Source organism: Suncus etruscus, chromosome 3 (assembly GCF_024139225.1).
Source record: "Suncus etruscus isolate mSunEtr1 chromosome 3, mSunEtr1.pri.cur, whole genome shotgun sequence".
Taxonomy (NCBI): domain Eukaryota; kingdom Metazoa; phylum Chordata; class Mammalia; order Eulipotyphla; family Soricidae; genus Suncus; species Suncus etruscus.
The window spans coordinates 14,435,131-14,449,778 of record NC_064850.1 but is presented as its reverse complement, the minus strand read 5'-3'; the positions used below and the strand labels follow the sequence as shown (position 1 = coordinate 14,449,778).

The window sequence follows — 14,648 nt, the reverse complement described above, 5'->3', positions numbered from 1 at the left end:
TTTCCAGATAAAGAAGAACAAAAAAGTATTAAAAAAGAATACTTATTAAGTTATTTTGAAAAGAATAGAAAGAAAAAGTAAAAAAGGAAACAAGACAGAAAATTTAAAAAATGAAAGAAGAAAGAAGTAGGGCCCGGAGAGATAGCACAGCGGTGTTTGCCTTGCAAGCAGCCGATCCAGGACCAAAGGTGGTTGGTTCGAATCCCGGTGTCCCATATAGTGTCCCATATGGTCCCCCGTGCCTGCCAGGAGCTATTTCTGAGCAGACAGCCAGGAGTAACCCCTGAGCACTGACGGCTGTGACCCAAAAACCAAAAAAAAAAAAAAAAAGAAGAAGAAGAAAGAAGTAGAGTAGCAAGCAACCTTGTGAAAATTATTGCATCTCCAATAAAGTCATTAAGCTCTTGTTGATAGCTGATGTGCTTCTATAGGAATGACAATAGTATCCCTATAGATTGTCATTCCTATTGTCATCCCTATAGAAATAAGGTTGGGGCTCAGCCTGCTTTCTCCTCTCAAGATTGCCAGCTATCTGCTGTGTGGCTTGGTGTCATTTTTCATGGCTTGAGAAAATTTTTCATCCTTTGAGAAAAGAATGAGTCCTATAGAGATAGTCTGTTTCAAACATGGTGAGTGTGTTTGTGGGAATGGTTACAGCTGGAAAAAGGAAGATATGGGGGAAGGGTGCCTGCACTCATTCCAAAAAGCCTGGGTGGTATTAGCTCAAATACTGGCACATCTGAAGTTTGGTCTGATTGGTGTCCCCAAAGAGAATCGCAGAAGAATGGTGAGGCAGGGCCATAGACAAAACAGTTACTTTGGGTGATAGAAGCACTAGGCATGGCTTTAATAGGGCAGGGGGTTGGCCTGCCCTCTTCTCCTGAGATTGTTACTTTCTGCTGAGTGGTCAATGTACTCATGATTTTTCATGGCTTGATTTACATTTCTTTTGTGAAAAGAGTAAGTATATCGAGCCGGTGTGAACATGGTGACTGCTGTTATGCGAGATTAAAAAAAAATTGTTTTTTGTTTCTCGACTACATCAGGGATTTCTACTGGCTCTGTGTTTAGGGATCCCTCCTGGCAGAGGTTGGGAACCATGTGTAGTCCTGAAGCTGTGTCTGATACTTGTAAGGCGAGTGTCCTACTCTAATTCCTAGAAACAGTATAAATGAACATGAATATTCAAGTCATATTTTGTCTATTTTAAGTTAAATATTGATACTTACAAACAACAGTGCGGTTGGAAGAGAGGACTAATAGTATCACTTATGTTTTTATTACTAATATTCTTAGCTATTTTAAGTCACTCTTGAATTGAGACTAGGCTAGATCATCCTGAGGACAGGGCAGTGACTTATACATTCCATTGCTATCTATCTAAGTGGGAGACTGTCCGATGTAAAATCCACAGTTTGTGAGATCATCCCATACAACATATCTTTGACCCCTGGCAGATGGATCTGTAGAAGCAGGGTAGTGGTGAAGAAATAATAAACCAAGCCAGTCAGGAAAGAGTAATGGAGTCAGTGGCTTCTTAAGGCTTCTCTTTGTGGTGTCTGCCAGAGTCAAAGCCAGAACTCTTTCTTTATTAAACCAATTCCCAATACCAGGAGAGGAAAGGTCTAGTAATCCAGGTAGGCCATTACATATTAAAAGAGAGATTTACTGGAAATAGGAAGATGAGGAATGCCTTTATTTTGGGTTAATAGCTGGGTGTCATCTTACAGTCCCATATAGTAGTGAGATAAATCACTAGAGGAGAAAGCATCAATTTATATGGAAGAAACAGCCATTTGCTTCCTCTCTATCTTCATGTCTTTTCCTGACTCTCTGGTCTTTTCTAGGTGTCTGGCCTGTCAGGAGGACCATTGGTGCTGCCGTGGAAGCCAGCGGCTAGATCTCGTGTATGGCGTGGTTAAGGTTGCAGCCTGTCACCTCTGCCTTCCTCCATTTTGGGCTGATTACTTTTGTGCTCTTCCTCAATGGACTTCGGGCAGAGGCTGGTGGCTCAGGGAATGTGCCCAACACAGGGCAGAACAATGAATCCTGTTCAGGGTCATCGGACTGCAAAGAGGGTGTCATCCTACCAATCTGGTACCCAGAGAACCCTTCCCTTGGGGACAAGATTGCCAGGGTCATTGTCTATTTTGTGGCCCTAATATATATGTTCCTTGGGGTATCCATCATTGCTGACCGCTTCATGGCATCTATTGAAGTCATCACTTCTCAAGAGAGAGAGGTGACCATCAAAAAGCCCAACGGAGAGACCAGCACAACCACAGTTCGGATCTGGAATGAAACTGTCTCCAATCTGACCCTTATGGCCTTGGGGTCCTCTGCTCCTGAGATCCTCCTCTCTTTAATCGAGGTTTGTGGTCATGGGTTCATTGCTGGTGATCTGGGACCTTCTACCATCGTTGGCAGCGCTGCTTTCAACATGTTTATTATCATTGGCATCTGTGTCTATGTGATCCCCGATGGAGAGACTCGCAAGATCAAGCACCTTCGGGTCTTCTTTGTCACAGCTGCTTGGAGCATCTTTGCCTATATCTGGCTCTATATGATCCTGGCAGTCTTTTCTCCTGGTGTAGTCCAGGTTTGGGAAGGCCTTCTCACTCTCTTCTTCTTTCCTGTGTGCGTCCTTCTCGCCTGGATGGCAGATAGACGACTGCTCTTCTACAAATACATGCACAAAAAGTACCGCACAGTGAAACACCGAGGAATTATCATAGAGACAGAGGGTGAGGCCCCCAAGGGCATTGAGATGGATGGGAAAATGATGAATTCTCACTTCCTCGATGGGAGCCTGGTGCCCCTGGAAGGAAAAGAAGTAGATGAGTCCCGCAGGGAGATGATCCGAATTCTCAAGGATCTTAAGCAAAAACACCCAGAGAAGGACTTGGATCAGCTGATAGAGATGGCCAATTACTATGCTCTTTCACATCAACAGAAGAGCCGCGCTTTCTACCGGATCCAGGCCACCCGTATGATGACTGGTGCTGGCAACATCCTGAAGAAGCATGCAGCAGAACAAGCCAAGAAAACTTCCAGCATGACTGAGGTGCTCTCAGATGAGCCTGAAGACTTTGTCTCCAAGGTGTTCTTTGACCCCTGTTCTTACCAGTGTCTGGAGAATTGTGGGGCTGTGCTTCTCACAGTGGTGAGGAAAGGGGGGGACACATCCAAAACAATATATGTGGACTACAAAACCGAAGACGGTTCTGCCAATGCAGGGGCTGACTACGAATTCACAGAGGGCACAGTGGTTCTGAAGCCAGGAGAGACCCAGAAAGAGATCTCCGTGGGCATCATCGATGATGACATTTTTGAGGAGGATGAGCATTTCTTTGTGAGGTTGAGCAATGTTCGCACAGAGGAGGAGCAACCGCCAGAGGAGGGGATGCCTCCTGCCATACTTAATAGTCTTTCCCTGCCTCAGGCTGTCCTGACATCCCCTTGTGTGGCCACAGTCACTATCTTGGATGATGACCATGCAGGCATCTTCACTTTTGAATGTGACACTATTCGTGTCAGTGAGAGTATTGGTGTCATGGAGGTCAAGATTCTGCGGACATCGGGTGCCCGGGGCACAGTCATCGTTCCCTTTAGGACAGTGGAAGGGACAGCTAAGGGTGGTGAGGATTTTGAAGATACATATGGGGAGCTGGAGTTCAAGAATGATGAAACTGTGTAAGTAAACTTTGCTTATTCTGTCCCCCTCCATTGCTTATTACCTCCTCCTATCCTCTGTCTCACTCTTTATCACTTTTCCTTGTATTTGTGTTAACGTCAGACTTTGGTTCCATCACAGGTATATAGAATCAGCACATACTACTGGCAGGTTCTGAATCTTCCTTTCATTTTCTCACTTTAAATGGTTTTGGTGTGAGGAATCTGGTGGCAGGATCTAAGGACATGGGACATTTTAACCGTTGAACAATCATCATAGTGATGGCTGGTGGAGGTGTGAGATGACTGAACTTTTAGTTTTATGTTTTGGTGAATTTTTGTGACTAAGCAAGAATAAGAGGCTTCTTTGGTGACTCCCTCCTCCTTTCTTCATGCCAAGGGCTTGCTTAAGTGAGTTTTGAAATTGTCCCATAAGATTTTGAGGCAGCAATGGCCCAATCAGGATGTCTGCAATAAAGCAAATGATATCTCTCTTTTCTCCCAGTACTGTATTGTTGTTGTATAAACAAATTTCAGATTCCTCTCCTTCCCATTTGGAAATTGCAAAATCGATTGACATTTGGAAATTACTTTTAAAAGCCAACAGGATGTCTCATAGTGGAAGACTCATCGAAGTGAAATGAGTCCATAGATGACTTGGATCCTTGCAGAAACAAAGCACCCGGGCCAATGACCTTGGTCGCAAATCTAAGCACCATAATCTGGATATGCAGTGGTGAGGGAGAGATCTCTAAGGAATCAGGGGAAAGAAATACATTTGCTGTGTGACCATCTTTCTTTTTCAAAGTCCAGAATTTTTCTGAATTACTTCTCAGATTACTGTCCTTGTAGGCCTTTGTACTCTAGGGGTGACACATGTGTGGCTCTTCTCCCCACTTACAGAGTACTGGGTGTCTTGTCATTTTCTCATGTGGACAGCTTTGAAGAACAAATCAGAGACATTGTCTCAAGGTTTGTTGTTTCTGCGATAATCTAGAGCAGATCATCTGGGATAGCCAAGGAGGGTGAGAATGAGAGAGGTGGGAACCTTGACTCAGAATTGCTATTTATGTCCCCAAACAGTAAGCAGTAGCAGGAGAAGGTATGAAAAACAAAAGGGGAATCAGGCAGGAAATGTCAAAATACTCCAAGAACTCATTAATAACACCCTCAATGGGAAAAGAAAACATATAACTTCTAGACAATTAAAAATAGAGCTTAGTTCATAAAACAGTGTCACAAAAGCACCCCTACCCAGGTCTGCCATGAGACAGAGCTATAGAAGGGGTTGGATTCTACTGATAACTGAGTGAGTGAGTGAGTGAGTGAGTGAGTGAGTGAGTGAGTGAGTGAGTGAAGAAGCTAGCCATCCAGGGCACTCTGGGCTTATCCTTTCTCCATCTCTTCCTAATAATGTGATGTTGGACACATTATGGAGTCTTTCCTAAACTAAACTGAACAGTTTCATTTGTAAATGGAAGTAGAAATGCTTTTCTTGCCTGGAGGCAGGGTCAGATCTCTCTGCAGCTCTTGCCAGCTTTAGCATTTCCTGAGCTATAGACATTGGTGCTCAAATAGGTTATATTTGCACCGTCCAAAGATGGAACAAGGGATATTGTCTTCTGAAATGAAATAGTCATTGAAAATTTGATTTATTAGTGCTCTGTTTAGTGATTTTGCTGGGAGGGGTAATCATTTGTAAGCATAAACAAATACCTGTACCTTTCAGAGGATACTATCTATTTATATGTGCTCTAGGGAAAGTGTCTATACATAATACATGAGGGAGACGGATCTTCACTAGAAAGATAAACTCCATGAAGCTGTACACATTTTGAGGGCATTGACATTGTATAAGAAATTATTGTCATGCATTAAATGACATCAAAATTATACTACTGTCAAGAATTTGACAGATTTGAGAGTCCTCCAAATTAGAACTTATCTTCCAAGGACACTGGAAAGTAGTTTTTGAGAGCTTAGAGGCTTGACTCTTTTTTCCACCATCCCATTAATAAACCTATTATACACTACGATCTATGAATATGATGTAATCCTTCTGCTGTCATTTGAGTTTTTAGCTTGAATGATAGCTTCATGAAAATAACTCTACTGGCTGATCACTTCTGAGTGATATTAGTTTTATGTCAGTTTCCCCAAGTTGAATTTCTCATTCAGGATTTAGTGAACAAAATTATATACCTATCTATTACTTTGATATATTTTAAAAGAATTCCATGTATGTTTACTCTTGGTTTCAGTGTTCAGTACAGAACACTGAGTTAAAAAATAACTGGTATATCTTCACATTCTTTCTTCACAATCTTTATTTTACAGCCTATCTTCGCAGTCTATCTGTTCTATCTTTACAGTCTTTCTTTTAATACTTTAAATTATAATTTTACATCTAAGGGAAGTATGACGTAGCAAGTACTCTGGATTAAGACTGTGGCTTTTGGGGTTGGAACAGTGGCAAAGTGGTAGGGCATTTGCTTTGCACATGGCTGACCTAGGATGGACTGCAGTTTGATCCCCCAACGTTCATATGGTCCGCCAAGCTAGGAGCGATTTCTGAATGCATAACCAGGAGTAACCCCTGAGTGTGACTGGGTGTGGCCCAAAAACAAAAACAAACAAACAAACAAAAAGACTATGGCTTTTTAACAGACTTAACCATGTAGTTTTAGTACATTTTGTTATCTTAAGGATATTTTTTTTTGTTTATTTTGGTTTTTGGGCCACACCCTGTGAGGCTCAGGGGTTACTCCTGGCTATGCGCTCAGAAGTTGCTCCTGGCTTCTTGGGGGACCATATGGGACGCCGGGGGATCGAACCGCGGTCCGTCCTAGGTTAGCGCAGGCAAGGCAGGCACCTTACCTCCAGCGCCACCGCCCGGCTTCAAGGATATTTTCTTATTGACAAAATTGCAGGGCTTTTATGATGATTTAAGATGCCAATTCAGTGTTCCCAGTACAATGTTTGTGCTCATTAAGTGTGGTCATTAATAGTAATATGAATGGATTAACAATATTCTTCGGAAGATGCTTCAGAAGATCAAGTTATAATGATCTCTATGTGGCAAAATTCATGAGCATGAATTTATTTTTTTATTTATTATTTCATGAGTTGTTTGTTTTACTAGCTTTAGAATTCCTACCCTAGATTAAAAACATATTAGAGCCAGAAAGGCCTTTAGAATATTTCCTAGGACAGTGTTTCTCAAATGTTAATATTCTTAGGGGTTATTCAGGGAGCTTCCTAAAATCCAGATTATCATCCAAAATATCTAGAATAGGGCTTGAAATGCTGTATTTCTAACAAGGTCCTAATGCTGTCATCCTAAACTCTTAAAGCTTGTGACTTAACTATTACTCCCAGCCAGGGAAGTGGCTTTTCAAATGACTTGCTTAATTGAATCACCTATGCTTGCTTTCTATTTCCCACATAAGAACTTATTTTTTTAATAACACCATACTTTACCAAGTTGATCATAATACAGTTACACTTGTTTCAGGCACTAAATATTCAAATCTTCAAATACCAATCCCACCACCAATGTGACTGTCCCTTCATCAATGTCCCCAATTTCCCACAATCACCATAGCCTGCCTCCTTGCAGACACAAATTTACTTCATATTGTTTGTTACGACACAAAGGCAAATGGAATTATCAGAACTCAGATCAATATAGGTAAATTTGAAATGATAGTTCTATCTCTCCATGGTGTTAGCAAAGTCAGTGTCTTAAGATTTACTGGGCCGTGGTTGGTGCTAGTCGAGCCTTCTGTGTTACTGTTTAGGCTCACTGAGCTTGGTAGTTTCCTGTGATACTACTTGGGCTAATATTACTACAAAGTTTTGAGGTGTCACATGGTCGAGTGGTTTCAGATGTAAAAATCTGAAACAAATTTGATGGGTTGGCGGTTTGATAAGGTTAAATTGCAGAACCGATCCATTTCTGTCAGAAGATGTGGGATGTGGTACTGGGCTGTGTGGCCATATATAAAGGGGATCTCTGCCCCACTTGCAACTCCAGCTTCAATAGAACCCTGCTCTTACACAAGGCACTGCTAATTGCAGTACTAATCTAGGAATTGAAGTTGAAACTCAGGATATTTAGGCAGATATACCCAATTTTAGGCAAATATGATGCCTAAACTTTTTATTTTGTAGTTGGAGAATGTCAATTTCAATAGTGCTCAGGGATCATTAGGGAACAATGCAGTTCTTAGGATCATATTCAGGGTTTCACCTGCAAGACATGCACTCTGCCACATCCCAGGACAAATCTACTTTTTTTCCTCTTTGTGTAGCTTTATTTATCTTTCATTCTTGGTAGCACTGACAGTTTTTGCTTTACCACACTCCTATAAATCGAATCTGAAGCCTGGCCTATGTTCTACCATTTATTTTGGGTCTGTGAATTTACTAGCCTGGCTTTCTGTTTTATCCCCAAAGGTGTTCTTAGTACCATGCTAAGATGGAAAAGCTTGAAATTTGGAATCTAACAAATAGAGGTGAATCCATTATGAACTTAGCAGTTTAATTTTGAGGAAGTCACTTCTCTTCAATAAGTCCCAGATACTTTGTTGGAATGATAAGAATAAGTTTCTGTTCTGTGGGGATATGATAGGGCTATATTAGAAAATGCACTTTTAGCACAGTGTCTGTTCATAGAAAGTGCTTAATCATTCAACGCTCACTGTCCGCTACATAGTAGGAACATGCCTAGGTGTTGGAGATAAATACATGAATAAGATAAGCTGACACTTCAGCCCCTAAGGATCGAATTTTTCTAATTCAGACAAATAAAAACATCAGGGTAAAGGGTATGGCTCAGATAAGTTCAATAAGAAGGAGAATGAAAGCCATCTGTGCATGTGACACATTTAGAGTTTTTTATTTTTATTATGTTTGGAGATTTTATAAATAAGCACCAACCCCAATGGTTCTTGGGAGCCTGGGACTATTCCCAGTAATACTTGTGTGGGCCTGATGGTTCAGTGCTTGCATCTAGCAATGTTCAGGGATCATCAGGGATGCACCTGAGGTGCTTAGGGCCTCATGCAGTGCTCAAGATCTTACATGTTTGAATTGTGTGCTCTTATCGCTCTTATTGCTTGAGCCATCTCCCCAACTAGCCTCTATTTTATTTTTAATTTCATTCTTATTTATATTTCCCTCTTCACTTCATTTTGTTTTTGTTGCAATGACTGTGTGGTCCCACAAAGTTGGCTTTGGTGCTTGCATACTTTTTTTTTTACAGTAGCTTTATTAGATGTGAGCATGCATAAGTATATCACATATTTTTATACATACAGATATAAACAAATTCATACAAGTTGTGAGAATATTAGAGCATGAACTTGAGATCATCTGGGATCAGATATAGGTATTGACATCTATAAGGCATCTGCTCTACAAATTGAAGCTCATCCCTAGACTCCTATTTTCTCCTTCTCTTCCTCTTCCTCTTCCTCTTCTTCTTCTTCTTCTTCTTCTTCTTCTTCTTCTTCTTCTTCTTCTTCTTCTTCTTCTTCTTCTTCTTCTTCTTCTTCCTCTTCCTCCTCCTCCTCCTCCTCTTCTTCTTCTTCTTCTTCTTCTTCTTCTTCTTCCTCTTCTTCCTCCTTTTCCTCTTCTCATTCTTCCTCCAACTACTCTTATTATTCTCTTCCTGGGTCTCTGGGACTCCAACGATTCCTATGTTGTTTCTGTTTAGTTTATCAAAGACTTCTATTTTTATCTGTTCACATTCTTTGAGTAGTTTATCCATTATCTGGTCATATGCTTTAAGGTTCTTTTCTAATTTCTTCTGCTGTATGGAGTTGTTCTGCATCTCATCTTCCAGCTCACTGATTCTGTCCAAGTGCTTGCACACTTGATCCTGGTGCTTTTGGTTATTCACACGCCTGGCTGTGGTACTTACACATGTACTCGATGGTGGGTCACACACTTTAATCATCATGTTTGAATACATCTCAATTATAGTGTTTTCTGGGGGCTACCTGTGTCATACTCTTTAGTTGTATTGCTTGCACACAAGGGGTCACCTTATTTAATTTTATTGAGTCCCAAGGGTCACTGTAGTGTTCGACAATGCTGCTGAAGATCACACACTTGGCCATACTGCACGCACATCATTAGTAGCAGAGATCACCATCTTTGTTGTGATTCTGGGGACTCCAAACAGCAGGGCTTCTGAGGAATATGCTTGGCATATGCAAGAAGAACTGGGTGGGGATCAGGTTTGCAAAGCATGTGCTTTTAGCTACTCAGGTTTTTTTTTTTTTAACATAACCTGCATTAAGGATCTAATAATGAAACAGATGTAGTGAGTAGATACATGATTAACTAAAACCCAGGTTATAATAAACTTAACATCTGAGAGACCATTGACATATTATTGATATCTTCATGTCAGTAGAACACACCTTAGCTTTGTGACCACTACATATATCCCAAATATTTTGGCTTTGGAATCTACTGTAGACAATAGCAAACCCTTCCAAAGATATGGATGCTCACAAAACACTTGAATCTGCTCATAAAATGTATAACTGTCTTCCATACTCCAGGTTTAAAGCACACATCTGCAAAATAACAGATTACAGCAGCTCTTGGGCCCCTGGGGTTTCTAAGATTAATCAGTTTCAAATATCAAGCTTTATATATGCAATCGTCATGGTTTACTGGCATGGGTTTTCTTCAAGGAAGAAATATTCTCTGGCATGGCTGGAAGATCAGTTAGCATGGAATTTCTTTAAAGAAGAATATATTGTTACATGTGTTACATTTCTCAATAGTTTTAGTGCTTTAAAGTTGGAAGATAGCCTCCCATTTTCACAAACTGTGCACTGAGATTTTGAAAGGGAAAGTGACTACTATACAGTTAGATATTATAGAGTAGAAAAAATTTTTTATAGACGACTGAATTATTTTCCCTACAAGTTTAAGCTTCTCTATTTTATTTTGATCTATCAAAAAATGTTAACTTTGGAAGAAATGTGGACATTTTTAGTGAAAGATACTTTAGAAGTAAAAATCCAGAAATAGTGTTACTAAGGGAAGAAGAAAATTGAGAAGAAATTTTGGTTGAAGACATTATCACTACAGACTTTCCAAATTTAAAGATTGAGTCGTATTCTTATACACAAGAAGCTGAGAGTTCTAAACAAACTAAAGTGTAAATAGAAGAAAGAAAAGACATATTTTAATTAAAATGACTAAAGTCAAAGACAGATTTCTGAGGTCATCAAAGACAGAGAAGAAATTTAAATATAAGGAATCCCCATAAGATTCACAGCACAATTATCAAACAAAAGTATACAGGCCTACAGAGACTAGCTGGATATAGTAAACATACTGCATGAAAAATAAACATCCCAACAAGAATAATCTATGCAGCTAGGCTACTGCTCAGGGGTTACTCCTGACTCTGCACTCAGGAGTCAAAGCATGAGTGTGCTGCATGCAAGGCAAACACCTTAACTACTGTGCTATCTCTCTAGAGCCCTACTACCTTTGAATTTAAGAAGAGATCCAGACCTAGTTTAATAGTAAATTATGTGGTAATCTCAAGGCAACATATTTATAGTCCATGTACCAAGTAGAGGATATTGGAACCTGAAGTAGAAGATATTGGAACCTAATCACTGCATTAAAGTTAGATATCTAAGAATGGGGGGAGAAAGTTGACTTAGAAACAATGACAAATTTCACAGACAATAATAGTACATACTAAAAGATAGCAATTTATCTCTTCCTTTCAACAATCTTGCTTAACATCAGTTCTGAACTCACCAATCAAAAGATACAGGATGGCTGGGTGGATCAGAAAATTGAATTCAACCTTTTGTTGTTTATTGAGCCCTCTGAAAATTCATGATAAATATAGATTCAAAACAAAAAGCTGGAAATAAATTTGTTTAGGTAAATGGTTGTCTAAAAAATGGTCAGATGGCCATACTTTAAAAATATTTATTTTAGGCACTGTGATTTAAAATATTAATAATGGCATGGGTTCATGCATAAAATAGTCCAATACCACACTCCACCAGAGTGTTAGCTTCCCTCCACCGTTGTCCCACCGTTTTCTTTTTTTTTTTTTTTTTTTTTTGGTTTTTGGGCCACACCCAGTAACGCTCAGGGGTTACTCCTGGCTATGTGCTCAGAAGTTGCTCCTGGCTTGGGGGACCATATGGGACACCGGGGGATCGAACTGCGGTCCGTTCAAGGCTAGCGCAGGCAAGGCAGGCACCTTACCTTTAGCGCCACCGCCCGGCCCCCTGTGTGTGTCCATGCTTTTCAACCCTTCCCCACAATATGCTTCTTTTTCTGAAGTCCAGCTCTCAGTTTTTGTTGCCTGTAGGCATTTATTGTTTCCTTACTATGTTTCCTTGTATTGTACATATGAAAGAGATTATTCTGTATCTATCCCTCTCCTAATTTCATTCACTCAGTATGATGCTTTCCAGATCCATCCCTGTAGCAACAAATTGCATAATTTCATCAGTAGTATTCTGTTGTGCATATGTACCAGATTTTTTAATCTTGTAATCTAGTCTTCAGATGATAATGCTTATATCAGATAATATAGACTTTAAAGTTTTAAGATTATATAGGAAAGAAATGGATATTAATTATAATTATGTATATATGCATACATAGATGCATACATACCTGAATGCATCAAGAATCAACACTCCTGACATATGTACACCAAATGAAAGACCATCAAGTCACACAAAGAAACTGCTAACAGACCTGTGTGAAGTTACTGATAGCAATACAATAGTTATGGGAGATTTTAAGAACCCTTTCACCACTGTATATATCAATTCGGCAAAAATCAGTAAAGAGACATTAGCTTTAAAAGAGGAAATAAAAAGATGAACTTAATAAACATGTAGAGCTCTCCACTACTCAAAAGTCATGTACACTTTCTTCTCCAGTGCACATGGGACATTCTCTAAGATAGGCTACACATTGGTACACAAAACTATTCTCTAAAAAAAAATCAAGAGGATAGAGTATCAAGTATCTTCTTAGCTCACAATGCTTTAAAAGGGAAAATTGACCACAAATAAAAAACTGGGAAAAACTTCATACATTTGAAAATGAAATAGCTTATTCCTGAACAACCAATGGGCCAAAGAAGAAATTAAAGGAAAAAAAAATCAAGACTCCTGTAAACAAAGGAGAATGAAGATATAAGTGAAGAGAACATACAAATCACAGCAAAATCTGAAAAGCACAAAAACATTAATTCTAAAAGACATTCACACCTCTATGTTCATTGCAGTAATATTCACATTAGTAATGATCTGAAGCAATCCAAGTGCCCAAGAATAGATGTGTAGATAAAGAAATTGTGTTATATATACAAAAGGGAATACTATTGAACTATAAGAAAATACGAAACTCTGAATTTGCTACAATTTTGATGGAACTAGAGTATCATGCTGAGCAGAGAATCAAAGGAAGAGGGTCAAATATTAAATGATCTCTCCTATGTGGAACATATGGAAACATAGTCAGAATATGAACAATGGCCAACAATAACATATCCCCAGACTTTGCCTAGAGAATTGAGGTTGCTGAATGTGGGTCAGGGGGAACAGTGAGAGGAAACTAAAGACAGTGTTGGGTGTGGTGTAGCTACATTGTATTTATGAAACATTGATATTAATAGTATTATCAATTATAGAACCTTGTTTTGAAAAATGTGTAAACATCTGGGCTGCTGAGGGTACAAGTACACATTAATATTGTTTTTGGTCCACAACTCTCTGTGCTCAGGGCTTATGTCTGGCTCTAAGCCAGGGAACACTCCTAGAGGACTTGAGAGACCAAAGAGGAGGGTGTCGGGGTTTAAACAAGATCATCTATGTACAAGGCAAATATTCTATCCACTGCATTATGTCTCCAACACACAATTTCACTTTTTTTGGAAGGGCACACCTGGCAGCACTTAGGGATTTCTCCTGGCTCTGTGCTCAGAAATAGCTCCTGCAGGCTCGGGGTACCATATGGGATGCCAGGGATCGAACCTGGGTTTGTCCTGGGTCGTCTGCATGCAAGGCAAGTGCCCTACTGCTGTGCTATTGTTCTGGCCCCATTTTCACTTTTTAAGGCTTGACTAAAACAGCAGACTCTTTCCTTTGCTTAGAAAGGTGTTAGGTAGTCGTTTGTAAGTCTATAAGAATGATGTTTGGCTTCTTGCAAATTTTTTCTGTGATTCAGGAGAGCACAAGCTACAATATTAGTGAGGGTAGGTTTGGAAAAGTGGCAGTGCTAATTTCTCCATAGCTGTCATCTTTTCCTTTCTTATTTCTTCTACCTTCAGTGCCTAACTTCTGGTCACAAGATCTCACTGAAGCTTTGGATTAGAAGTTGGTTATCCTCTGGCTTAAAGGAACTCATAATGGAGTTATGTACTCTGTTCACAGTTATCCTAAAGTATGGATTCCATTTAAAGGCCAACGGTTGAATGGGGGTACCTTCCAGGATAATGGAACATTTCAAGTACAGTCTCCCTCTTCAAGGCCTGAAGGTTAAGTGAATATTTAGAAGAGAGACTATAATTCCGAGCTTATATCAAGGTATAAATTCTGATAATGTTCTCCTCCTACCCTTCTCTTTTATTTGCTGCTGTTGCTATGATGGCAGGGATCGTATTAATCTAGTTGGGAGTCCTTGTGTACTCCAGTTGTGGTGTTCACTGGGATCCTGTGTTCTTCACATGTGTACTTGCCTGGGTTTGCACTTCTGCCCCTAGTGCTTGCACATCTTTAGTTGTAGTGCTCACTAGGATCATACATTTTAGTTTTGATGGGATCACACTCTATAGACTGGGGTTAAGGCCCCAGAGTGGTTCAAACCATTCTCAGCCCAATGAAACAGCACTACAAATCAGATACATGGCCTCACACTTATATAACAAATGTTTTGGGTGTTTTTTGTTTGTTTTTGTTTGT

The 14,648-nt window shown here is 39.8% G+C and overlaps 1 protein-coding gene across 3 annotated transcripts in view; it reads left to right on the top strand.

The window, feature by feature from the left end:
- The window catches only part of SLC8A3 (solute carrier family 8 member A3), a 167,995-nt gene that overhangs the window by 18,074 nt on the left and 135,273 nt on the right, over positions 1-14,648 (top strand). For all 3 annotated transcript variants that reach the window (XM_049770331.1, XM_049770330.1, XM_049770329.1), the window contains exon 2: positions 1,848-3,693. In XM_049770331.1, the coding sequence (XP_049626288.1) occupies positions 1,910-3,693 (1,784 nt within the window). In that variant the 5' untranslated portion in view covers positions 1,848-1,909. The remainder of the gene's footprint in view (positions 1-1,847; positions 3,694-14,648) is intronic.